We start from the raw sequence: 25,453 nt of genomic DNA on the forward strand, positions 1-25,453 counted from the left end.
GTCTGCAAAGCGGCGGCGCGGAAGCACTTCCCGGGGAGGGGGCGGGACTTCCGGCGACGGCCCTAGATCCAGAGGGCGCCGTGGCGAAGAGTCGTCGCTCTTGCCGAGAGTCGTCTTTCGTAGCCGCACGTGTCCGCCACCGCCTCTGCCTCCGCTGCAGAAATGCTGCCGCTGCTGCGCTGCGTGCCCCGCGTCCTGGGCACCGCTGTCGCTGGCATCCGCGCCGCCGCGCCCTCCCTGCCGCTGCTGCAGCCCGCGTCTAGGCCGTGCGCCCGGCCCTTTGGGCTGCTGAGCGTGCGCGCGGGGTCGGTGCAGTTGCCCGGTCTCCTGCGGCCTTGGGGGCCCTGCGGCTGCGGCTGCGGCTGCGGCGGACTGCACACCGAAGGTAAGACTCGTGCACGTGGGCCGAGGGCGTGAGGGGCCAGGGCCTGGGTGGGGTGGGGAATCCGGGACGAGGAGGTGTAGACCACGCGTGGACAGCCCGGAACCGCCCCTGAAGTCCAGAACATTCTCCCACTGATCGGTGACCAGCGGGTTAAACCCACGCGTGATCGCGTTTCCCGTCTTCCCCCACCTCTGTTTTACTCTGCGGGGAGAGATGCTGTAAAGAAGCCCTGGAGGCCGACTCTATTCTCAGTCTCTCGAAAATGGAACTTTGCGAAAGCCCAAGGTCGCGGTTGGGAGTAGTGTGGTGTTGTCTGTTGGCAAGTGAAAGAGGGTAATGGCGAATTTTTCTTACTTTATTTTGAAACGTGGTAAGGAGTTCATTGTTGGGAATCACTTTACCAGAATGCGAGCTCAGCTTCCCACTGATAGCTTACGGCATTTTTACAGATGAGGAAACTGAGGCTTAATGGATATGAGTTGGGTTAAGTTCCCAGAGCCACCGTTAATAGCAGAAGTATTAGAAACAGCCCAAATACAGGTCTCTGGTTGTAGTAACCTGGGTCATTTTCCGTTTTAGACTGATTGGCTCTTTCTGTAACTTATTTCCATTGTAGGGGACAAAGCTTTTGTTGAATTCCTCAATGATGAGATTAAGGAGGAAAAGAAGATACAGAAGTATAAGTCTCTTCCCAAGATGTCTGGAGGTTGGGCGCTGGAAGTGAATGGGACAGAAGCCAAATTAGTGCAGAAAGTTGCTGGAGAAAGGTAAGTACCAGGGGCCTATGGACTCCAGGGAACCAAATCCATGACCCTGCAGGACCTGCCCTGACTTATCCACAACAGCCTTTAGTTAAGGTAGGTACTTAACAGACATGTGGTTTCCGAGAGATTGTAGGATTCATTTGGATAATTTCGTAAGCTCCAGGTCGTTCCTTCACTGCACACTTATGTGCTGTGGTAGTTAACACAGAGATGGTAAGCAAGTAGCACCGAAGCTAAGTCGCTGGGAGCCTACTGGACCAGTAGAGGCGTCAGTCGCTAAACCCTTGCTGGTGAGGGAGGCTATGCCTTGCCTAAATCTATGCACGCAAATTCAGAAATTCTCACAGCACCGACAGAATCTCAGATTTGCAATGCTGACTTACTATACTACAGGCTCTGGCTGAGGAACACAAAGCTCCTACTCTGTTTATAGTTGAGAAAGCAAGATAAGGGTGGGGTTGCCGTGTAGTAAGGTGTAGTAAGGGTCACCGTGAGAAAGATGGGAAGACTTTGACCTGCATAAGCTGTTTGTGATCTACTTTGAGTGAATTTTTGTATATGCTGTGAAGTAGGGTTCTGGGTTTTTTGTTTTGTTTTGGTGGTGGTGTGTTTTTCCCTTCATAGGTCAATCATGTATTCTGTAATGTGACCTAAACCACTTTCCTGGGGTAAGTCATAGGCAGTTTGGGGCCATTATAAGTAATGTGCTAATGAACATAACTGCATTTCTGTGCCCAGGCGTCAGCTTGGTCTGCACTGTTGCAGATTAGACAGATTTTGTGGCTGAACCTCAAACCTCAAACCGGCAAGGCAGCCAGTTAGCACAGCTCCAGAGGGGAGTGGCTACAGTGCACTGTTGTCTGCAACCCAGCAGTGCTCGTTCCAGATCTCTCAACTTTAGATTCAAATTTTGGAACGTGATACGTCAGGTGAAGGTTCTTGCAACTGAAGATCGTCATTAGTTGGTGTTTGTGGCCTGCTTTGTGATTATAAAACTTCCCACAACTGCTCTGAGGAATGAGCCTGTCCTGCAGCATGTTCTTTTATTTTTTTGGCGGTGCCCTGTGTCTTGCAGGATCCTAGTTCCCCATCCAGGGATTGAACCCAGGCCACGGCAGGGAAAGCGCTGAGTCCTAACCACCGGACCACCAGGGAGCTCCCCAGCAAGTGTTGCTCTTTGTGAGGCCCCCCTCCATGGGGCCGGGGCTGCTCTCCATCCTCAGCTGATGCCACAGCCCTCCAGCGCTCCTTCTTCCCTTCCTCTCGGGCAGATTTTCTTCTAATGGAGAAAAGCTTTTAAAGGAGGCTTCTGCCCCCTGCCCCCAGCTTCTCAGCTGCTCAGCACTGGAAGGTGCCCTGGAAAGACGAGGGTGGCAGTGTCAGGTGGCTGTGGCCAGGAGGTGGCCAGTGGACACAGGTTGGCAGTGAGCCCTGGATGCCGGCCTGGTGACAGGAGCCCCCACATGACTGTATTTGGCTGAGGAACAAGTGCCTAATTGACTTCCAGCAGCCAACACATAGTAGGCCCACTTCAGACCTGCTGAATCTATCTGTGGGTGGGATGCAGGCACCCGCATTTTGGAAGTTCTGCAGATCAGAGGTGCATTGTTTCAGCAGTTTTAACTGTAGCAAGCCTCAGTATCTACTCCTCAGTTAAGAGGACATCCTCTGTTGTGTTTTCTCTTGCCTTTCTAGGGTCACCGTCACTTTCAACATTAACAACAGCATCCCACCCGCATATGATGGGGAGGAGGGGCCCTCTGAAGGGCAGAAGGTTGAAGAACAGGAGGCAAGTCTGTAACACTGTGACCAGCCTGTGCCGCCGCCTTCCCACGGGCTGTTCTGGGGGCTTGCAGAAGGAGCATTGGTTTTTGTTTTTTTTAAATTCTCTTAGCACTAGGAGAGAAGGCAAAGGACAGCCATCCTTGGGCCTTTTCTTGTAGAGCACCAGACTGTGTGGCCCCTTTTCTTTCCCAGGGCGAAGTAAATTGTTACCTTTAGGCTTAGGCTTTATAATTTGCCCTGTGTTCACTTAATAGAGAGGAGTTGAAACTGTCTTAACCCTTCCCATGATCAGGAGGGAAATTATCATTTGGAGTGTTTCCAAGTGAGGAGTGCTCTCACACGTCCCAGGCAGGGGCGTCAGAGACTTCGCCTTAAGGTGCTGCCCTTCTTGCTTGGACCTGGATGGTGCTCAGTCTGCAAACATTTTAGGAAGCAGTGTGCCCAGCCTAGAAACCAGCCAGTGTGAGGGCCACAGGGTCCCCAGTCTTTCTGGCTGGGTTGGCATGGTATTGTCTCACGACCCAGCTCAGCTCCCTGGAGCGCTGGCCCAGCACTAGGACCGCCCCGCCCCCAACACACACACACTGGCTGGCTCACCCTCAAAGGGGGGGTTGCTGTGCTTTAGCCAGAGGCACCAGCCTCCGGTCCTGGGCTGTAATAGAGGCAGATCCCGAAGCAGCTGGGAAGGGATTTTGGAGCTTTAGGCCAGCTTTGTAGTGTATGGATGTAGAAAAAGGCCACTCTCGCTGGGGCTGGATTTCAGAGTTCCTGATTCTAACCTTGTAGAATTAGGTTAGAACCTCGTACGTATTAGGTTCTAATATGTAACCTTGTACGTTCTTTAAACAAGTAGCGTGGCTAATAGAAGTGAAATGCTGTACTAAATATATGATACTCTGCCGTCCAAAACATAGTCTACAACTCTAGAAAGGATCCACAGGGTGGGTTCAGCCCACTCTGTCTGAACAAGCTGGTACATGGCTTTAATACTCTGTGTTAAAAGATCCTAGGCTCCTTATTTGGGAACACCATAGCGTAGCAGTGGCCATCAGACCCCCTGAACTGAGACCTTCGGTCCAGACCCCTGCCAACAGAGACATTTACTGACTCGTTCTTGTTTCCCCAGCCTGAATTGACGTCCACTCCCAATTTTGTGGTTGAAGTTGTAAAGGATGGTAGCAACAAGGCCCTTGTGCTGGACTGTCACTTTCCAGAAGATGAGGTATGTAGACTGGAGTGCTGGCAGCCCTGGGGACAAGGAGGGCCTCCGGGGACCTTCCTGGTCCCATTTAGCTGATACTAACATTCTCTAGCTTAGACCAGCAAAACTGGGAAGACTGAGGTGGGGGTGGTGAGGGAGCATGGTTAAAATCTGAGTTTCAAGCTATAAATAGTCCCTTTTCTTTGCACGAGTCTGGCTTGTCCTGGGAAACCTTTCAGTTTTCCCCAAATATTGTCTCTTGTCAGATTGGACAAGAAGAGGAGGACCAGAGTGACATTTTCTCCATCAAGGAAGTGAGCTTTCAGTCCACTGGCGATTCTGACTGGAAGGACACGAATTACACGCTCAGCACAGATTCCCTGGACTGGGTGAGTGCTCGATAAGGTGATGGTGCCCTTGGGCCTTGCAGGGGAGGGTCTAGTCCAAGGCCACTCAAAGAAGCATCTTAATAAGTGTCTCGGGTGCCGCCTTCTTTTTTTTTTTTAACCAATGTTTCTCCTTTTAGGGCTTATACGACCACCTAATGGATTTCCTTGCGGACCGAGGGGTGGACAACACTTTCGCTGATGAGTTGGTAGAGCTCAGCACAGCCTTGGAGCACCAGGAGTACATTACGTTTCTCGAAGACCTCAAAGGTTTTGTCAAAAGCCAATAGAGAAGACGAGCTGCCAAACACCTTAATTTTACGGCAGGCTTTGGCCAGTGAAGCCAGACCCACGTGCTTTGACATGGTTTTCATCCCAATATCATGGAAAGTAATTCAATATTAACTTATTTCTGTTGCCACTGATTTACCATTTATTCTCTACAAACCTGTTATTTCTAGATTTTTGTATAACAAAATGATGGACAATAAAATCTCCAAGGTGATTGGTCTTTTCTATTTCTACTCCTTCCCTTTCAACCTGCATTACGAAACACAAAGCAGAGAAAACTTTGAAACGTTTTAATACAAAATAAGTTATAAATGACAGATTTGTATTTACAAGGCCCCTTCTCAAGACACAACTTGTTTCCAACCCAGTAGATCGTGTGCATCAGGGCTGGCTCTAGAGGATCACAGTCCAAGTATCACAAGCCTGAATTTAAACAGAAAAAAGTTAGCTTGAATTATATTCCAGTTACAAAAGCAATGTCAATATGTGGTTAAAAGTTGCAACCAGTAATGACATTTATGCTGCTCCTTCCACGAGCTGGGCTGCCTCTGTCCCTCCCCTTTCGGGGAATGACTGGCCTTTTTAACTGAAGTGACTTCACTTTTCTATGCAAGTAAAGTTCCTCAGAGAATAAACTGCATTTTTAAACATTTACCTCTTTGTAAGCTATTTCTACCAGGGTGGGAATAAAACCAACCACCGACCCGCTTTTACCACTGGGTCCTGTGGGAGGCGTACCAGACAGCTCATGAGAAGACTGGGCTTTTCCTCTGTTCCTTCAGTGACGGAAAATGCCGGCGTGTGGGGACAACATGCACTGTGCTCATTCACGCTGTCTTCTAAACAGGCGCGAAACTTTTGCTCTGTCACCCCTGGAGACTGAAAAGCAGAAAAGTTAAACTACAAGCTAACCTCAGTCGTCTCATAGTCAACAGGCTGAAAATCCCGATTCCTCACACCATCCTGTAACTGGCTTGCTGTGATGGCCTGATTCCTCGGACCTTTAGAAACGCTCACGATCATGCTGAGAGGATCTCTTAAATAACGTCCATCTGACCGCCTCTCCAGATGGACCAGCGCTCTCCACTCCTGCCCTGAACACTCATGCTCACCGCACCAGGAACGTCCAGGGCTGGGAGGCTTCCCAGCCTCCCTGTGTTTCTGCCTCTACCAGCCAAGTGTATCCTTACCAAGAGCCAGTGCTGCTTGGTCCTACCTCTGTGCTAACTGAACTTGCTATTGTAACTGACTGACTTAATTATCTACTATGTAAACCAATGAAATAAGAGAATGAAACAAAGTTATGTTTTTGTGATAAGTGGAATATTGAAGGAACAGTCAAAAAGATGAGTCCCTAAAAAAAAAAAGGTGTTGAATTAGGTAAAAGATGGGGAGGAAAAATCCTGAAGTGCACTCAGCTTCTTGATGCACTTACAGAAACAAAACAGGAAATGCTAGACTATGCGCTTTAAGAGCAGTTTATAAAAAACAAAAAAAAACCCTCAGCTCTCCAATCAGAGCCTCGCTCAAGAACTGGCAAATAAGTACGTTTAAAACTTCCTATAAAATGTTTCATTTGTATAACTTACCACTTCAATGAACTGGCAGACTTTTAGCCACATCATGTCAGATAAGAGGGCTCCTATATTTTAAGACCACTGACATACAGCTGTGTCTTCATACATGGAAAATTTTTATGTAAATCAGATACAAGTGTTTCCAGTTCTAAACTGGGCTTTCTATAAAGCTCTTAAGCAGCGGTACATTAATAAGTACCTCACAGATATGCTGTCTGTATTCTCACCATGGATGACTGCAAGCTACCAGTGTGAACTGAACATGAAGTTGGGAAGAGGTGTGTGCAGAGGTGACACGATCTGTGTGAGGAACACTCACATGAGATGGGATGTACAGGCCACACTGACACATGACCACACCGCTTGCTATTCTCAGATTGTACCTGGAAGCAGAATTGGGATCCCAGAGCATTACGGCCAGCAGACCTGGATCCCCCAACCTTCCCAGATAATAGATTTGGGGGGAAATTCCACTCACCTTGGAGTGTGTGGGGTGGGAACAAATAATGCTGAAAAGGTTGTGAAAACTCTTACTTTGCACACACAGGACAGATGAGGGAGTTTGCTTCCCACTCAGCCAGCATGACGCTGAGACACTTTTCATCAAACTGCAAGCTCTTCTCGTACTCACTGATGATGGACTGTTCTGCAAGGCAAAGGACAGCTGGCGTGTTTCACCGCACGTCACCTGGGTCACCCTGTCCTGAGTGCTAAGCTTCACTTTCAAAGGCACCATCCACACAAGAGAAAAATGCGGGCAAAATCACACTACCAATCACTAGATATTTACTGCTCAGGCTTCATCTTGTTGGATCTTTCCCCTCCTGTCTGTCCTCTCCTTGTGAAGTGATGAGGCTAAGAGACAAAGAGACAACTTTCACACCCATCTCCAGAGGCCACAGTGGCAGAGATGAAGAGTGGCAGGGTCCCAGGGGCGGCTGGAGAACGCGGACGCTGACGGCTTCAGACGCCAGGCCCACCTGGCTGAGTCTAAGGTGAGATGTTCGCCAGTGTCCACAGACTCAGGCTCTGTGTTGTTCAGAACGTATGTAGCAAACATGCAACAAGCCCTAGTACTTAGTAGGCCTGGGGTACAAAGATGAAGAAGGCTGGTCCCTGCTCTTGATGAGCTCACCATCTAGGCTTCGGAGCAGGGGTCAGCAAACCACAGCCCACAGGCCATTCCAGCCCACCTAACGTTTTTAATTTTTAAAACATTTCTGGCCATGTCACAGGGCATGCAGGATCTTAGTTTCCCGACCAGGGATTGAACCCGTGCCCCTGCAGTGGAAGCGTGGCGTCTTAACCACTGGACCGCCAGGGAAGTCCCCCACCTTCCATTTTTTAAGTAAAGTTGTAATGGAACAGCCACACTCATTTGGTTTATGTGTGGGCTATAGCTGTTTTCACACTACAACAGCAGAACCAAGTAGCTGCAATAGCCTGAATGTTTACTATCTGGCCCCTCACAGAAAGTTTGCCAACCTCTATTCTAGAGGGTTCCTTAGGACTGAGTATGGCAGAACACAGCAAATTCTTATCACTGCAGGTTTTTAAATTAAATATACCCCAAGAGAAATATTTAGTGAGTCCTGTGTTTCACCACTAAGATAGGTTTTGCAGGTGAGGGTAAAGAGAAAATCAATCAAAAAGAAAAAAGAATTAAAATCAAGGAATATACAGTCTAACTGGAGTCAACACACCAATCATAATAACTAACGTTTGCATAGCACTATGTGTCAAATGCTGTTTTAAGTTCTTTATATATATTAACTTCTTCACTACTACTTCCTTATTTTAAAGATGAAGAAACAGGCACAGGGAGATTAAGTGCTTTGCCCGGCGCCACACAAGTTGAAGTGGTAAAGCTGAGAAGTGAATCTTAGCAGTCTAGGCCAAGAGTTCATGCTCTTGCGTCCTCAAGATAATAGCTATTGTGTATTGAAAACTTCCTATATGCCAGGCACTGCTCGAAGTCTACACGTATTATTTAAGCCTACAAATAGTTTTGTAGTTTTACAGAGTCAAGTCTGTTATCTCTAACAGATGATAAAAACTAAGCCTAATCAAGATAGGGCTATGTGAGATAAATGACTTAATTATATAAGGTGCTAACTTATGCACTCTGTGGTGCTATGATTCCGCAGGAAGGGGACGCTCACAAGACCCTGGGGAGTCAGTAAAGAAAAGATACAAGAGAAGGTACTTAAATGAGGTAGCGCAAGAGATCTGATCATGCACTATCCTGTAAGGTGACAGGATTACTACCAATCTATTAACAGAGAGGTACTGTCGCATAGAATAGACACGGGAACTGGATTCACAACACTGACTTTACTTCCCAACTCCACCACCAGCTGTGCAACCTGTGTTAGACACCACTCTCTTCTGTCTCACGCTACCTGGTAGGGGCATCATAAGGAGAGAACCATAGCATGGAAGGAGAGGTCTGAGCACAAGGCCTGGAAACAATGACTATTATTATTGGGAAGACAGACAGCCAAGACCTTAGAGGAAAAACAGAGACTTCTAGACACTCGACTGAAGATGGAAATAATGAGTTAAAAACATTCTGTTCAGAAAAATGCATCAGCATTAGAGCAGCTAGAGATATAGGCAGGAAGAACTATTCTTAGACTTCACCTTGATCAATCAGCTCCTGTTGGATTTCCTCCAGCACGGCCAGGTCCAGCGGCTCCTCCAACTGCAAGAGAAAGTAGGGTCAGCAGAGGTTTGAAGTTATGATCAGCTGGCAAGACCCACAATGATTCACACTTGGAGGCTGGCTTGAAGAATACAGATTTAACTGAGGAAATCAACCCAGTCCTTCTGTAGAATGTGCCGACAATGCGGTAATGTGGCCATGCTGAGAAGGGCATCAACAGATGATGAAACCAGCCAGTGACAAAATAATGGTACCACATTTGGGGGAGACAGTATAGGGTAGCAGCTAAGTATATGGCTCTGCTAAAGCTCTGTGACCATTAGAAACTTCCTAACCTCTGTCAACCTCATTTCAGGCCTCTGTAAAGTGGGAATAAAACCCACCTGAGAGGGTTATTGTGCGCACTCATTGTGATTATGTAACTCAGATATTTGGCACAATGTAGGACGCGTAGAAGGCACCAAAGAACGCCTCTTTATTACAGAGAGCCTTGATGTTCTCAGAGCAGTTTCCCACATGTTTCTTATACTGTCCTCACAACACCGACAACATTATCTTCTTCATCTTACAAATGGGAAAACCGAAGCTCAAAGAGGCAGAGTTAAGAGTCAACAGCAAAACCAGGATCAGAATTCCAGAACTACTGACTTCCGATCCAGTGCTCTTCCTGATACATGGTAAATGGTCTCCTATCCACACCCAGTTCCTAACCCTGCCTGAGATTAGAACAAGAAAGTTCCTGGAGACCTTTTTAAAGAGAGATTCCTGGCTCAGGCCTACTGAATCAAAAGCTCCAGGGGGGCAGCCAATGAGTGAAATTTCTTTCTTTTCAGTTTCAGAAGTGATTATGATGCAATGATGCAGCAGGTCGACAGCCCGGTATTTATGAACCATTAATTAATCTAGAAGAGTCTAACGTTAAAGGTAGAAGAACCTGGGTGAAAGGCCGTTAGAATCCTGATCGGGGGCTGGAGGGTGGATGGGTTTAGAGGACTTGGGGAAATAGGCAGAGAGAGGACACTGGCATCCTTGGTGCTAAAAACACATATCCCAGCCTGACCTGAGCCAAGGCCTCTGGCCGGCTCTCCGCCGACTGCAAAGCATTCCACTCTTCTTCCATCACCTCCTGCACTAGAAAGGTGTTCTGAGCTCCTCCTGACATATTGCCTCCAGCCTGGCGATATTTGTTTAGGAGCCTGTCCCGGCTGTTTCTCATTCTCTCCAGGCATCCCTTGGAAGAAGGAGAAAGAGGTGAGGGGGCAGAAAAGGCAATTCCGTCAAAAACAAACAAACAAAAAACACCTCTTAGATTAGTTGTTAAAACATTAAAGGAATTTTATAGACACAGAATTTCAACTCTAATCCCAACTATTGTCATTTTGGCACCTTCCTCTCCAGCCCTTATCCACGTGTAGATGGGTGAAATTACAATGCTTGGGTCACGTATTTCCAGATTGACATATTTCATAGTCTATCTTTAATGCTAGCTTGCTTAATGGTTGGCTGATAATAGCGCAGCATCCACTGTGCTAACAGGACACTTAGTTTGCTTCCTAATTCTTTTTTTTTGTGTTTTGTTTTTAAATAAATTTATTTATTTAATTTATTTATTTTTGGCTGCATTGGGTCTTCATTGCTGCACACTGGCTTTCTCTAGTTGTGGTGAGCGGAGGCTACTCTTCGTTGCGGTGCATGGGCTTCCCATTGTGGTGGCTTCTCTTGTTGCAGAGCATGGGCTCTAGGCACATGGGCTTCAGTAGTTGTGGCACGTCTGCTCAGTAGTTGTGGTCCACGGGCTTAGCTGCTCTGTGGCATGTGGGATCTTCCAGGACCAGGGCTTGAACCCATGTCCCCTGCAGTGGCAGGCAGATTCTTAACCACTGCGCCACCAGGAAGTCCCGCTTCCTAATTCTTGCTACTCTCGATATGATGCTGGTAGCCGCCATCCTGTACGATGTTTCTCAACTTCAGGCAATCTTGTCCCCTAGGGGACATGTGGCAATGACTGGAGACATTTTTGGTTGTCACAGCTCTAGCTGTAGGATTATTGACATCTAGTAAGTAGGGGCCAGGGAGGCTGCTAAACATTCTGCAATCCTAGAACAGCACCCCACAACAAAGAACTATCGTCTTCAAAATGTCAAGAACCAGGATTGAGAAATCGTGCTGTCGACAGTCATTTCTAGCATCAGATTATTTTCCTGGGATATATCCACTACTTCAGAGATTACTAGAAAGACAGGCTATAGTACTTACAGGAACCAGACTGAGCTCAGGATAGGTCAGAACTGACCGTAGGCTACAACCCTGCTAAGACTTAGTGACGGAGGCTCAGAAGAAATAGTTTGGAATAGGAAGAGAAATAATTTCCGGGATTAGAAATAATGTCTAATTATTCTATTCCTCTGTGGAATAGACATAACGTCTCTCTCGCTTGCGGTGAGTGTACAAGGTGCCTCTCTGGTGTCCACCAACCCGCCATCAGCGGGTGATGGTGGTGCCACCGTAGAGATGTAGCGGTGCGGTCGCGATCACACATCACACGGAAAGCAAACCCGAGTCCAAAAGGAAGGCTTCCTGGGCCCGGCCCGGCCCGGGCAATGCCACACCCAGAGAAACAGAAACTCCAGGAAGTGGCCGGGCGGTGGCCGAGGCCCGGACCTACAGGCGAGAGGCTCGGGTTCCAGGTCCACCTCCACGGACACCTGCTTCACCCGGCGGGGCTGAGAGAAAAGCACGGAGGAGAGCGGTTGCCGGGACGGACTAGGGGAGTGACGACAGCCCGGCCAAGGCTTTCCAAACCCCACACTCACCTGCCTGAAAGCCTCTTTCCAAGGCGGCGAGCCCATCAGTTTATACAGCGAGCGATGCCGAGACCCTGACCCCTCTGCCATCTCCTTTTCGTGGGAGTCGCCGCCAGAAGGCCCCGCCCCCGGGGCGCGTGCAGAATCCTGGGAGTTGTAGTTCCTGGGTGCTGGTCGCACCAGATCGTAGGGAATTGTGGGAAGCGTTGTCCTTCCGGCCGGCCCCACTCGGAGACAGGCTTGGACAATCCCAGAATGGGTGACTAAAGAAGTGCCATTTATGGGCTTCCCTGGTGGCGCAGTGGTTGAGAGTCCGCCTGCCGATGCAGGGGACACGGGTTCGTGCCCCGGTCTGGGAGGATCCCACATGCCGCGGAGCGGCTGGGCCCGTGAGCCATGGCCGCTGAGCCTGCGCGTTCGGAGCCTGTGCTCCACAACAGGAGAGGCCACAACAGTGAGAGGCCCGCGTACCGCAAAAAACAAACAAACAAAAAGAAGTGACATTTGTGAGGTCTGCCCAACCTGGATTGAGGGAGGTAAGTCTTGAGGGAAGGTTTTAGATGTTTAGGTTTATCCAGGTGGAGGTGTCCTATAAGCAATCTGATACACAGGTCTCAGGCGCTTTACCCCCAGCTACTAGACTTCCCGCAACCCCAAAGCTTTCTCTAAGCAGGCACTGGCATGTTGAACTTCTCGTCCCGCCCCCTTTGGCTTCAGAATAGGCTTGACTGGTGATTGGCTTTGCTTTGGCAATGACGCTACCTGATGGGCTGGCCTCACCTTCGCCCCGCCCCTCCCCTAGCCCTGCTCGGGCTTCCGGGCTCCCTGCTCGATGACTGGCCGAAGCAGTGGACGGCTGGAAGCGAATTGGCTGCCCTCAGCGGCGGGCTGAGCAACTGGGCTGACGAGAGCTGTTGGGCCAAGATGGCGGCCGCCGAAGGAGCCGCGGGAGACGGTGAGCTGTGGCAGGCCTGGCTCCCTGACCATGCCGTGTTCTTGCGGCTCCGGGAAGGACGGAAAAACCAGAGCCCAGCCGCAGCCGAGAAGCCGGCTTCTTTGCCTTCGCCGCCGCCCCTGCCGCCGCACTTGCTGACGAGAAACCTGGTCTTGGGCCTCGGCGGAGAGCTCTTCCTATGGGACGGAGAAGGCAGCTCCTTCTTAGTCGTGCGCCTTCGGGACCCCAGCGGCGCCGGTGAGGAGTCCTCCCTCTCCCAGTACCAGGTACGGCCAGGCTGATCTGGAAAATGACCCTCAGCTGGGATCTGAAGGAGCCTTTACGTCCCCTTCCCATCCTGGCTGGTTTTCGTCTGCTGGGAGGGGTGCTGTGCGAGGGTGAGCAGACGTCCTTTTGGGGGGCGTCCAGCTGCGACTGGAAAAGTCATTTTCATTCGCTGTAGCGTGGCCGCAGAACCTTTTGAACCCTCCCTACGCATCTTTCACTCCTTCCACATATGTTCGTTGACTGACACTGCGCCGGATACTGTTATAGGAACGCCTGCGCTCCAGATGCTTAAATTCGCGGGGTCTGGGAGGAAGGGAGAGACCGTGGAGTAACAGTAAAACATCTGTGGCGCAGGTGCTCTGAAGAAAAACAAAGCAGGGGTAAGAGGCTTAAGAGTGTGGGTGCACTCGCTCTTTTTAGGAGGTTGGTTCCGAGAATCCGATGTCATGACGTCACGCTCATAAAATAATAGGGACAGTCCTAACTTTCTCTTGGGGTTGTTGAGAGCATTACGTCGGGTCGTTGATTTGAAAGCAACGAGCTTCTTGCCTGACATGGAGGAGGAATCCCCTGCTAGCTCTTTCAAAAAATTGGGCCATCTCCAGAGCTGAAAGGGATTTTTGCTGGCTTCTTGAGAAGCCAACAGCATGTGAAAGTAGGTGTGATCAGAAAGTACTACGGACTTCTTGTGATTAAACATTGCTTTATGGAAGCGGTTATTTGTAATAAGCCGATTCGCGTCTTTTAAAGATTACAAAATAAGAAAACTTGGCCCCCATTCTAACATATGGCATACATATGTCGTGTGCCATTGTTTGATTCTTGCTGATGAGAAATGATTTGAATAAGGTGCTGGCATTGTTTCTGCAGTTTTGAAAACAGGTCACAAGCCCACAAACTACTGACTGTAAAATTTTAGCTTCTAAGAGTAAGTGTTAGATGCTCGGCACACAGTATTAACAATAGCACCCTATATTGCTCTGCAGAATTTAGCACAGTCATGATTAAATTATTTATACTTGTTAATTTATTGTCTGACTTCTTTTCTGGAGCGCAAGCACCAAGGCAGGGGTTGTGTCCGCCTTACTTAGTTTTGTATCCCCAGTACTTCAGTGTGCTTGGAACATATAAACCCTCAGTGCACATTGATAACTGTCTGAATGACCTGCAGTCCCCCAAATGTCAAAAACTCAGAGCTAGACAAGGAAGCAGCTTAGCCTGAATTGCAACTTTCAGTGAAATGAAAACATGAATAGTAACCTTGAAAACCAAACCAAATCAAACAAAAAAACAAACCAAACAAAAAAACAAACCAAACCAAAAAAGCCCACGTAAATTATGTGATTATCACAGGTGACCTAGGTAATTAGGTTAGATTGTATGCATAACAGGAGAAAGGTGGTCTTGATTTGAGGTAGATCATTAGAATAAATAGGAAGAAGATGGGAAAAGAAGGGAAGAACCACTGACTGGAGGAAAAACAGTTTGATTAGAATCAGCAAAGGGCAGCTAAGAACAAAAACAAAGAAACTTCAGACTTACATCAGGAACAATTGAAATCATATTATATTCAACAGTCTTGTCTAAAAAGATTTTGATTTAGGGTGATTCTCTATACATAAGGATAAGCAATACATTGGTAATCTCATGGTTTATTACTGAAAATAGAAAGAAAAGAAAATGGGAATTCGAGACACTCATGAGAGAAGAAATAGAAGTACTTTTTTTTTTTTGAGGGCATATGAGACAAACAGCTTAACAGAATCCCCTGAAAATATCACTGTTCAATGTCAAATCTGCTTCAGTAAAGCAGTATTTTAGTTGCAGAAGCTCTTGAAGCCATTCTCTATCTTATTGTACTATTTATAACAGTAATTATCATTTACTAGTACTTACGAGTTCTTCATTTGTCTGGTCATTAAAACATATATTGAGAGTTAGTTAGCAACATGCCATAAACTATGCCAAAGATACAGAGAGGAAAGACACAGAGCTCAGGTAATTCATAGTTGTGTGGGATGAGCAGGTAAAAGGATAATTAGAATGCAGGGTGATAAGTACTATTATAGAATTATCTAGGGTGTGCTCTAGGAGTACAGAAAAGATGCATTAGTTCCTAGCCAGAAGGTCAGGGATATCTTCTTGGGAGGAAAGTGCATAGGAACTGAGTCTCCAAGAATGTTTTAGCCAGCTAAAAAAGAAAAATGAGGGCATTGCAGGAAGAATAGTTGTACAGAGACACAGAGACATAACAAAGTATGATGATTTCCCAGAAATACAAGTTAATCTGATTGGAGTATAAAGTACAGGTGGGGAATGGTGGAGATTTGACGCTGAAGTGGTAGTCTGGAGTTTGATTGTAAAAAGGGAATTATATGTAGTATTTGTCAAAGTAGGAAAACCTGGTGCATTTTATATAATATTCCAATCTAAATAGTTAAAAAATATTTCATCAGGTAATGGCTGAGGTGTTAGTACTTACCCAGAATGTTTCATTAAACTACAGTTATAGAAAACTAAAGTGGAGCTGTGCTTTCAAGTAACTGCCATATATATTTGCATTAAAATTAACTATTTTGACTAGTTTGCTTTAATTTTCAGAGATTGCTTTGCATAAATCCACCCCTGTTTGAAATCTATCAAGTCTTGTTAAGTCCAGCACAACATCATGTAGCGCTTATAGGAATAAAAGGACTTATGATATTAGAATTACCTAAGAGGTGGGGGAAGAATTCTGAATTTGAAGGTGGAAAATCAACAGTGAATTGTAGGTAAGTTGTATTTCCATTTAGTGTTTATCTGTATAATTTTGTAATACATGCAAAAAATTGCTTAAGACCAGTGGTTCTTAAGGTATGTTTACTCTGCTACTATTGAAACATCATACTCCGGATGGTCTGCACACTGGCTTCTTGTGATAACAGTGTTTACAGTATATGTGGGGTTGTACTTTTATTCTGCCTAAATTATCACATTGCTGTCTCATTGGAAGTCAGGCTGTTTTTTCAAGTAGGTTGAAATAAGATGTTTTAAAAGCAGTTATTAACTGTGAGCCAGACAGTTTTCTCATAAGTGTAACTAAGTTTTATTGTTGTATTTTTTTCTTTTCCAATTAATCCTGAAAAATGAGAGTCTGAAACATCTGAAAAGAATATAAGGTAGAAACCCATCTTTAGCTCCACAACTCATAGGTTGGGCCTCCTTAAAAATGTTTCCTTTTTAAATCTGTTTCCTCATTTCCACAATAGGAGTGATAATAGCTGCCCTTGTAGTTTCCTTACAAAGTTACTAAAAGGATCAAGTAAGATACTGTATGTAAAATCACTTGTAAAGTACAGTATAATATACTCTACAATTTAGAAAATATTTTAAATTTGATTCTTTGATGTTGGTTGGTAGATGCTTTAAATGCTGTCTCAGCAAGATTTATAAGAAAGGAATTTGAAGGAAAGAAGAGCACAGAGTGTTAAGATAGGTTTTCCTTTAGAAGCTTTTTCATCCAGGTTTTGGGAAATTGCTGTCTTTATTTTAGCACCACTCCCGTTGCTGAGAGATTTTTCACCAGTTCTACCTCTCTGACTCTAAAGCATGCTGCCTGGTATCCGAGTGAGATGCTGGACCCCCACATAGTGCTGTTAACATCAGACAATGTAATAAGGTACATTTTTTTCTTACAGCTTTGTGAGTGGGAAGATTCTCTTTCTGGTTGCCAGTTAATAGCTCAGAGTACCACTAAATGGGTCAGTAGATGTTGGAAAGCTTTATCTGATGGCTGTTGTTACCCATTCTCAATCGTGTAAGAATCGTCCAGCTGCCCTAACTTACGTGCCTTAATTACTGTTATTCCCTCTCAACTGGTCCTACCTCCAGTCTCTACTTTCCCAATCTGACCTATTAAGATAATCTCCCTAAAGCTGTTTTCACTGTGTCACTCTTTTGGAGGTAATGTAGCATAGGGGAAAGATAATTTAATTGGGAATTGAGAGATTTGAGTTCTTGTCCCAGTGCCACTTCTGTCTTTGGGATGTTAAAAACTTGGGCACCTCAATTTCCAGTTTGTCAAATGAGCAGGTTTCATCTGATCATTTACTAAAGCCCCTTCCAGGTTTTGCATTGTATGATTAAATGCCCTAATCCTACAGAGATCTCTATTATCAGTTAACTTTCTGGATCTGCCTTATGTAAAAAGTTTGTTGGGGAGACTGACTGATGTACAGATACCTGCAGTTTTATTTTTTCTAATCACTGCTTTGACTGTGCTCTACCAAATCTTCTTTTACTGCTGAATGGTTGATCCTTTAAGGGCTTCTTACACAGATCTCGTAGATTTCTGGTTACTTTTAGTTATTAAAACTTAGTCTGTTCAGTTTAAAACTCTGATCTCAAATCCACTTCAAAACTATATCCTGGTCCTATCACAGGTCAGACCTTGAGGGATCTGAAATGAGTGGAGAGGGCATGATCTGCTCTTTGACTCTTCTTTCTACCCAAGCACCTTGAGGTAGGGGGTGAAGTGTAAGGCGGAGAGCTGTTCCTCCTTCCTCTGGGTCTGACTCCTCAATGGTGGGGTAAAGAGAGTGTGCTAGCTGAGGCATACATCTTACCTAACTGGTTGTCCATCAGTGAAGGGCAGGGGGCATATCCCTCCTGGTTTAATCTAGTTCCCTCAGCTGCTAGTGGCCTCCATTGATGTGATAGTCTCTGCATAGATGGGTGTGTGGTTTTTTCAGGGGCAGTGTTTGGCCTTCAGCTCCCTCCATCACTCAGGAGCTCTGTTTCCCATTGGCTCTACCAACTGTCCATGCCCTGAACCCTCTGTCAAGATGGAATATCCCTAAACTTGGTGTCTCCTGCCTTCTCGACCTAACCGTTGTGGTTTTTCGTATGGAGCCATGGTAACTGCCAAGGTCTTCTTCCCTGCCCTCCAAGGGCTACAGAACTGGGCATACTACACTATAGTCCTTTCTTATGTTGTCCCAGCCTACCTCCTTCAGAAATTTCCATACTTGGAGTAGATACCATAGAGTGTTCTCATGCCCCCAACCCTAGGATATGACATGTCAGAATCACCCAAGAATTCCCTTGCCTTGGTGGCCTGTAGTTTTTGACAACACATCTGGCATTCAGCTAGAAAATGAGATACCCGTTTCCCCTTATTACAGGTACCCCTAAATCTGGCTGGTTCTTTTAGGGCCTTTCCTATCCACCCATTTGGTTCTGCAGTTGGGGGTAAAGAAAGAAGGAGGACCCTCACATTCCAGACATCGTACCATACTCTTAAGGACTCTTGACACCTTCTGTCTTTTGTAAGCTGGAAAAGGAGATTGTGAGGGGATAGTGTAGGTCTAGGTCTTCCTCACATTAAGCCCTAAAGGAGGTATCTGGCCTCAGTTATTAAAGATTCCTTTTAAAATATTGGGTATTTAACACTTCTCTTTTCCTAAGCTTTGACCCTATTGACAGTTTCAGGGCAACAAGAAATTCCCACTCAGTGCCCTGTTGCATTTACTTTTCCTTTCACTGTTCTGCATTACAATTTATAGGACTTATTTGTATTTTGAAGTCAGTAATGCTTGTAGGCAGCTAGGAAGACCACAATGAATGGTGTGTTCAATTGGATCGAATTTTCATTGAAAACATTTATTAAATGACATTCTATTGATAATGGAACAAACTAAGTTTAAAAATTCTTTGTGGGATCAGACAAAATAAGTGATTAACTTGATAAAGACTTTAAGAGGGATTTGGATTTCTAATAATGATATTACTGGCCTTTAAAATTTTTTTTCTCCTTTTAACAATAGCCATATATGCTGTGAAAAATTTTTATTATTATTATTATTATTTTAGCCACGCTGTGTGGCTTGCGGGATCTTAGTTCCCTGGCCAGGGATCGAACCCGGGTCCCTGGCAGTGAGAATGCAGAGTGCTAGCCACTGGACCACCAGGGAATTCCCCCCAAATTTATTTTAAATTAAAATGATTTTGGTAAAAAAAATTCTTTTAGTTTTATACTAACCTCTTGAGAAAGGAGGGAAGACATTGTGTCTTTATATAACACAAATATGTACAAATTGCAGGCTAAAAGTCACCCACGGTCATACCAGCTGGCCAGTGAGAAATGGTTTCTTCCCTGATGAGATTGGGTTCCTCATAGGCAGAGACAGATGGGTATAACTGGAGGGAAGCTGGCAAACTTAGAGGCAGTAGTGAGATGACTAGACAAGGTGAATATGGCTAAGGACTGAGGTGTGGTGGTTGGGGAAGGCTGATGAGGCATTTTGCTTAGAGTAGAGAACATTTCTTCATGCCCCAGGGAAACCTTCCTCTTATGTTGTTATGGAACAAATGAAGTAGGCTACTTTGTCAGTAACAGCAAGATCTTTGGCAGATGGTGGTGATAACTGGTAGGAAAATTCTCAGAAACTGACTAGATGGAAAGGAAAGAGGAACTTTGGGAAATGAAAAAGAATTTTAAGTACTGGCTTTCTTCTCTTTTGATTGCTAGGATTTACTCTCTACGTGAGCCCCAGACACCCACTAAGGTCATTGTACTTTCAGAAGCAGAAGAGGAAAGTCTAATACTCAATAAAGGGTAAGTTTTTATTTGTGTCATGAAATTTTTAAAAATTAGTTTATCGGGATTATAAATGCAATTTTAGCAGATTGCAAGATTTTCCAAAGGTGCCTTTAGCATGCTTTCTGGTAATGTGAGAAATAAGCAAAAATAGGCGATATGAATAGGTAACGAGAAGTTACAAATCTGAATGTCACTATAACTACTAACTTGGTCTTTTTTCAAGAAAGTTCAAAAATGTGAATAGCTGAAATTTATTCCCTGTTGTATCTTGAATAAGAGAATGAATTATAATATTGCAAAGTTACAGCAAAGGTGGAAGGTGAGAGTGTTGGGCTGGAGGCCTGCCAGCTGTTCACTCAGTGTGGATGGGCAGATTGCTGGACCCCCAGCACCTAGTACCCCAGAAGCTGGAGCAGAACGTAGAGAGCCCTTCTGATTCTCCTGTGACCCTGGCTGCTTTTATGTTTTCTTACCCACTACAGGGGCAAGCTCCTGGCTACTTTGACCACTAACAGAATCACCCTTTGAACTTACAAACCCCATTCCTCTGGCCTCTTGATCAGTCTTTCCGGTGATTACCACACATGATCACCCACAGTGTGTGCATGTAGAGAGAAGCCTTTAGTAGCAGTATGTCTGGAAGTTCCATTTAGTTCTTTTCACGTCTCCACGATGGTCATATCTAATAATCTTTATTTTTGTTTTTCTAACCGTTATTCCTTTGAATATTTTATATACAGCTATTCTGTATGTGAGAGTTTCAATATCTGAAGCCCTGGGGAGGTGGGGATCTAAATCTGTGTGTTCTTCCTCCTGCCCCATGATCATGGTCGCTTCGTCCTGTGATTGCTGATCTCTCGTTGTGAATTTATGTTTACTTGATCTTAATGTTTTGAAATGTTGAGAGCCTGAGTTGGGGGTGTGTTCCTCCAGAGAGAAATTTCATCTGCTTCTGCTAGGAGTCAGAGGTTGCCACCAGCCTGGAGACCACTTTAATTCTCTTTAATAGTCCCACAACTGAAAGTTTCAGTCAAATGATTTTAATGTCTTACAGCACCAGCTCTTTAACCTCGCATCCAGCCATCTCCACAGTGGGGCAATACCTGCCTCTGCGAGTTGATAGGTCCTGGTCTGGTGTCGGCAGTGAGTTTCCATTGCTTTCCAACCTCCTTTGCCAGGCACCCTGTCCAGATGAGAGGCCGTAGAGCAAACGCAGTAGTTAAGAGCTTTGACTCTGGCGTCAACACCTGGCGGGTTCCAGTCTCAGCTCTGCCGCTTGTCAGCTGTGGCGTCTGCGCAGGTTATTCAGTTGCACTAAGCGTCATTTCCATGACTGTATATTCCATGAATATGAAAAGTAGTGACCACTTAATTGGATTATTGTACAGAATAAATGAGATCATGCATAAAAAGTGCTTAGAATGGCACAGAGTAAGTACTCATTAATTGATACCTACTACCATTATTAGAAATATTACTATATTTATTAAGTTCCAGTTAAGTTTGGATGGCTTGGTATTTAAGTCTCTTTGAAATAACTGCTTTGTCTTTTTGTTTCCATTCATTGTCTTAATTTTTTAGTTTAACTCAGGCAGTTCTTTTATTCTGGATTTTGGGATTCCTCATTTTTTGCCTCCTGAAACCATATACCTTTCCATGTGATAAAGAAACTAAGATATATGGTACCTATAACAGCTTGGAATGATGCTGACTTTCTCAGCTATATGAAACTGTGGTTTTATTTTAACCATATTCATTAACCTTGTGTTAAACTGGAATCTTTTTGAATAACAAACTAAATTTTAAAATACAAAACAGCATGTTTTATCATTTGTCTTTCCTGATTATAAGGGTAATGTAAATTTGTTGCGGAAAATTGGGAAAACTAAGAAAAGTATTAAGAAGAAAATGAAGTATTTTAAAATTTCCTGTAGTCTGTCCTCAGCATAGCAATCAGAGTGCCACTTTTCGGTATAAATCAGCTCATTCTGCTTCCCTGCTCTCCGCACTCCATTGATTTCTGCCTGCTGACTGCAGCCCTCCAGCTCAGTCCTCCCAGGCTCTGAGCTCCAGCCACTCAGCCTCCTTGCCATTCCTCAGACACTCCTGCCACCGCCCTCCTTGGTCTTTGCCTGTGTCCTTCCTTCTGCCTGAACTGCTCCTTCTCTACGTGACCACAGACTCGCTCCCTTACTTCTTTCAAATCTTTGCTCAAATAGCACCTTATCAGAGTCTTTCCCAGATCACCTAAAGCAGCACCTCCATCAGTACTCTCTTCCCCTGCTTTATTTTTCTTCATAACGTCATATTCTGGCTCTGTGTTATGTGGTTGGCTTCTCTGTGGACGTCTCTCTCGTTAGAGGGGGGCCTTTGTTCAAGTCACTGATGTTTCCCAGAACCACAGGCACTGAGCGCTTAGTAATATTTAGTAGATATTCGTGGACTGAATGCCTCCTATTGCTTAGAGATAACTTGATATCTTTATGTGTTTTCTTCCTGTTTCTTTTCTGTGTTTATGCATGTCTGTATGTGTGTATTTTTACTGTTTGTGTGATTGTATATTTCAACTTTACATAATTTTATGGCCTACTTTCATTGAATTTTATGAGAATTTTCCAATGTTGTTTAACATTCTTCATTATCACAATTTTTTGTCTTATCACTCCATTGAATACAAATTCAATCCCCACCTGCTGTTATTGGACATTTTATTTCTGTTTTCGTTTCCAACCAGTTGGTTTTAAAATCTCTTTTCAGAAGGGCCTACACCGCATCTCTAGGAGAGACAGCAGTTGCATTTGACTTTGGGCCGTTGTCAGCAGTCCCGAAGAACATATTTGGACAAAAAGGCAAAGATGAAGTATTGGCTTACCCCCTGTACATCTTGTATGAGAATGGGGAGACTTTCCTTACATATGTTAGTCTGTTGCACAGGTAAGCTGAGGAGGTAACCCACCTGAAATGAAAGCCCAGCTTGTGCTCCAGTATAGATTGTCATGGTTGCACTTGGGGTCCGTGTTTTTGAGTTTCTGGAAGTATTGCAGCCTTTCAAGGCTGGCTTGCATATTTTGAAGAGAAAGTTGATACAGATCATTTGACTTTTCATTTCCTCGTATTATTTGGGTAAGTTCTATAGAATTCGTGGATAATCACTTAAGATAAGACTGGATTTGTGTTCACAAAGGATAGTCAATCAAAAAAGTATTTACAGATGGTCCCCAACTTAGTCAGACTTATGATTTTACGATGGTGCAAAACCAGTATGCATTCAGTAGAAACTGTACTTTAAATTTTTAATTTTGATCTTTTCCTGCGCTAGTGATATTCAGTTGATACTGTCTTGTGATGCTGGGCAGTTAGCACAGCTTCCAGTCAGCCACACGATCACAAGGGTAAACAACTGATATACTTACAGCCATTCTGTTTTTCACTTTCAGTACAGTATTCAATAACTTCCATGAGATATTCAACACTTTATTATAAAATAGGCTTTGTGTTAGATGATTTTGCCCAACTGTAGGCTAATGTAAGTGTTCTGAGCACATTTAAGGTAAGCTAGGCTAAGCTATGATGTTTGGTAGGTAAGTTGTATTAAATGTATTTTCAACTTAAAATATTGTCAACTTAACAATGGGTTTATTGGGACGTAACCCCGCTGTAAGTCAAGGAAGATTTGTATCATGTATCTTATGTGAACAAGGCACCATGGGGATGGTTAGACATGGTTATCTGGTATCTTATGTCCCAGTTGTGGGGAAAAGACATACATAACCATGGAAAGATAATGACTCGTACTGCATTAGTGGCGCATAATAAGAACCCAGAGGAAGGAGAGATGATTCTGACTGAAGAAGTTAAGGAAATTTTCATAGAGAAGGACTGATGTCATATGAGACTTAAGGCTTTAAAGCAGGATTAAATGAAGCATCAAGGAAGGGTAAGACCATTTTAGTCACAAGAGCAGCATGAAGTCAAGTATGAAAACAGGCAAGTGCAAATGTTGTTTAAGGTCCAATGATTAGACACTTGGGGCTGGAGCAGAAGATTCAGGTAGGGAGCGTCTAATGATAAAGCTGGAAGCTCCTGTCCAGGGAAAATGTGGTGGAGTTAGATACCTAGTTAAGGGATGTGGAGTCTTTTCTGTAGGAATAGGTTAGTAGGAATCCAGTGATGGTTTCTAAACAGGAGAAGGATAAAACAATTGGTTAGGAAAGGGACTGGAGCAGAGAGACTTTTAAAGTAACTTCCAAATTTTAGTTTAAGGTCTGTAAGAGTTTGAACTAGGGTGGTAATACAAGGGAGAAATGAACATAGTACATACTACAAAGGAAGGATCAATAAGACTTTGTTGCTGTTTGGTTAAGGGAGTGAGCCATTAACAGAAATAATGAGGTCAGGAAGGGCAACTAATTTGGAAATATTCCATGGACATTTGGAAATACAGGACTAGAGAGAAAATACAGGTAAAATGAAGAAATAAGAATCATCTGTTATGGTGAGAGTTAGAATCAATAGAGGATAAGAATTTTGGGAAAGTTTGTAACTAGAGAGGCATACGGCCCGAATCTGAACATTGTAATTTATTTATTTATAAATCAACAGATATTTATTCAGGACTCACTCTGTGGCAAAATATGGGAATACAAGGTTGAAGGCAGAGTCCCTGCTATGTGGTTCCTTGTCTACCAGAAAGGCCTATGACAAACCAAAACTGTAGTACAACGTGATGTGCTGAAGGCATCACAGGGTGCTCTGGGAGTGGGACAGAGTAAGTGCTTAGGCTGCCTGTCTCGGAGGACTCAGAAGATGGTAACACAGAAGCTTGGACCTGAAGGATTCACTAGGTAGAAATGGGAGTGGAAGTGAACCCAGGAGAGAGAAGAGAGGATGCAAAATGAAAAAGATAATTAAGAAAGATGAAAGAGCTTTATAGATGGCAGAATGATGAGGATTCGCTGTCAGTCCTGTTCTCCTGGACAGAAATGTTCTCTGCCTTTCACACATGGTCTCTCTCGGGAGGCTTTTGTGGTAACATTATTACCCTCCCTTACCCTTCCTCCCCAAACTGCTTGGCCCTTATTTGCCCACATTATCTACCTAGTAACCTTAGCCCACAACCTGAAAGTCATCTTCTACATCCTCATAAGTCCAGTCTGGTCCCAAAATTCTATTGATTTTACCATGAAAATTTCTTGAATGTATATACCCATCTCTCTATTCCCCTGTCCTTGCTTCAGACCCTCATCATCTTCTGCCTGGATCATTCTTCTCTTAACTAGTTGCCTTGAATCCCGTTTTGGTCCCCTCTTTGTCATCCTCCTCACTACCATCTGATTAATCTTAGTAAAGTGAAACTCTATCACTCTTGATTTAAACCTCTAGTGACACACTGTCACCCAGCGGAGAGACTCTGAGCACGTTAACATGGCATATGAGACTGTCTGCTTCAAAAGCCAGCCCAGCTACTGTTCTGTTGCCTTAGACTTTGCACTTCGCCTCCCATTATACCAAGCTAAGTTTCCTTCCTGTCAATTCCTCGCCTTTCATTCCTCCAGAACTGGATATATGCTGCTCCCTAGCTTGGAATGCTCACCATCCCTTCCCAGAATATGCTGTTCCCATTGATTTTTTTTTTTTTTTTTTTTCTTTTTGCGGTACGTGGGCCTCTCACTGTTGTGGCCTCTCCCGTTGCGGAGCACAGGCTCCGAACGCGCAGGCTCAGCGGCCATGGCTCACGGGCCCAGCCTCTCTGTGGCATGTGGGATCCTCCCAGACCGGGGCACGAACCCGCGT

The 25,453-nt window shown here is 44.9% G+C and overlaps 3 protein-coding genes across 7 annotated transcripts in view; 2 read left to right on the forward strand and 1 right to left on the reverse strand.

Annotated features, from left to right (window-relative positions):
* Positions 1–50: 50 nt before the first annotated feature.
* On the forward strand, positions 51–5,026 carry C1QBP (complement C1q binding protein). The gene is made up of 6 exons (XM_030861653.2): positions 51–385; positions 1,002–1,152; positions 2,845–2,938; positions 4,061–4,156; positions 4,402–4,524; positions 4,662–5,026. The coding sequence occupies exons 1-6, from the start codon at positions 163–165 to the stop codon at positions 4,809–4,811; spliced, it is 837 nt and encodes a 278-aa protein (XP_030717513.1). The 5' UTR covers positions 51–162; the 3' UTR covers positions 4,812–5,026.
* Positions 5,027–5,087: 61 nt separating this feature from the next.
* Positions 5,088–12,743, reverse strand: RPAIN (RPA interacting protein). Of its 4 annotated transcripts, XM_030861650.3 has the most exons (7): positions 11,868–12,669; positions 10,115–10,285; positions 9,033–9,093; positions 6,924–7,035; positions 6,709–6,772; positions 5,551–5,691; positions 5,088–5,235 (listed from the first exon to the last, which is right to left on the reverse strand). In XM_030861650.3, exons 1-7 carry the CDS (start codon positions 12,360–12,362, stop codon positions 5,206–5,208), a joined length of 1,074 nt encoding a protein of 357 aa, XP_030717510.2. In that variant the 5' UTR covers positions 12,363–12,669; the 3' UTR covers positions 5,088–5,205. The 4 variants fall into 4 exon arrangements, 2 of the variants coding, with proteins under 2 accessions (XP_030717510.2, XP_060146435.1); XR_009560333.2 differs by lacking the exon at positions 6,709–6,772 and having other exon boundaries at positions 11,868–12,662; XM_060290452.2 differs by having other exon boundaries at positions 5,088–5,691; positions 11,868–12,743.
* Positions 12,075–25,453, forward strand: part of NUP88 (nucleoporin 88) — a 32,924-nt gene continuing 19,545 nt past the window's right edge. Inside the window, exons 1-5 of one of the 2 annotated variants that reach the window (XM_030861642.2) lie at positions 12,075–12,394; positions 15,682–15,851; positions 16,613–16,738; positions 19,589–19,675; positions 22,418–22,594. In XM_030861642.2, coding sequence (XP_030717502.1) covers positions 15,778–15,851; positions 16,613–16,738; positions 19,589–19,675; positions 22,418–22,594 — 464 coding nt within the window. In that variant the 5' untranslated portion in view covers positions 12,075–12,394; positions 15,682–15,777. Of the gene's footprint in view, positions 12,395–12,643; positions 13,080–15,681; positions 15,852–16,612; positions 16,739–19,588; positions 19,676–22,417; positions 22,595–25,453 lie in introns of those variants that run through there. The other variant, XM_060290446.1, reaches the window with a different exon arrangement.

Source organism: Globicephala melas, chromosome 20 (genome assembly GCF_963455315.2).
Source record: "Globicephala melas chromosome 20, mGloMel1.2, whole genome shotgun sequence".
Lineage (NCBI taxonomy): Eukaryota > Metazoa > Chordata > Mammalia > Artiodactyla > Delphinidae > Globicephala > Globicephala melas.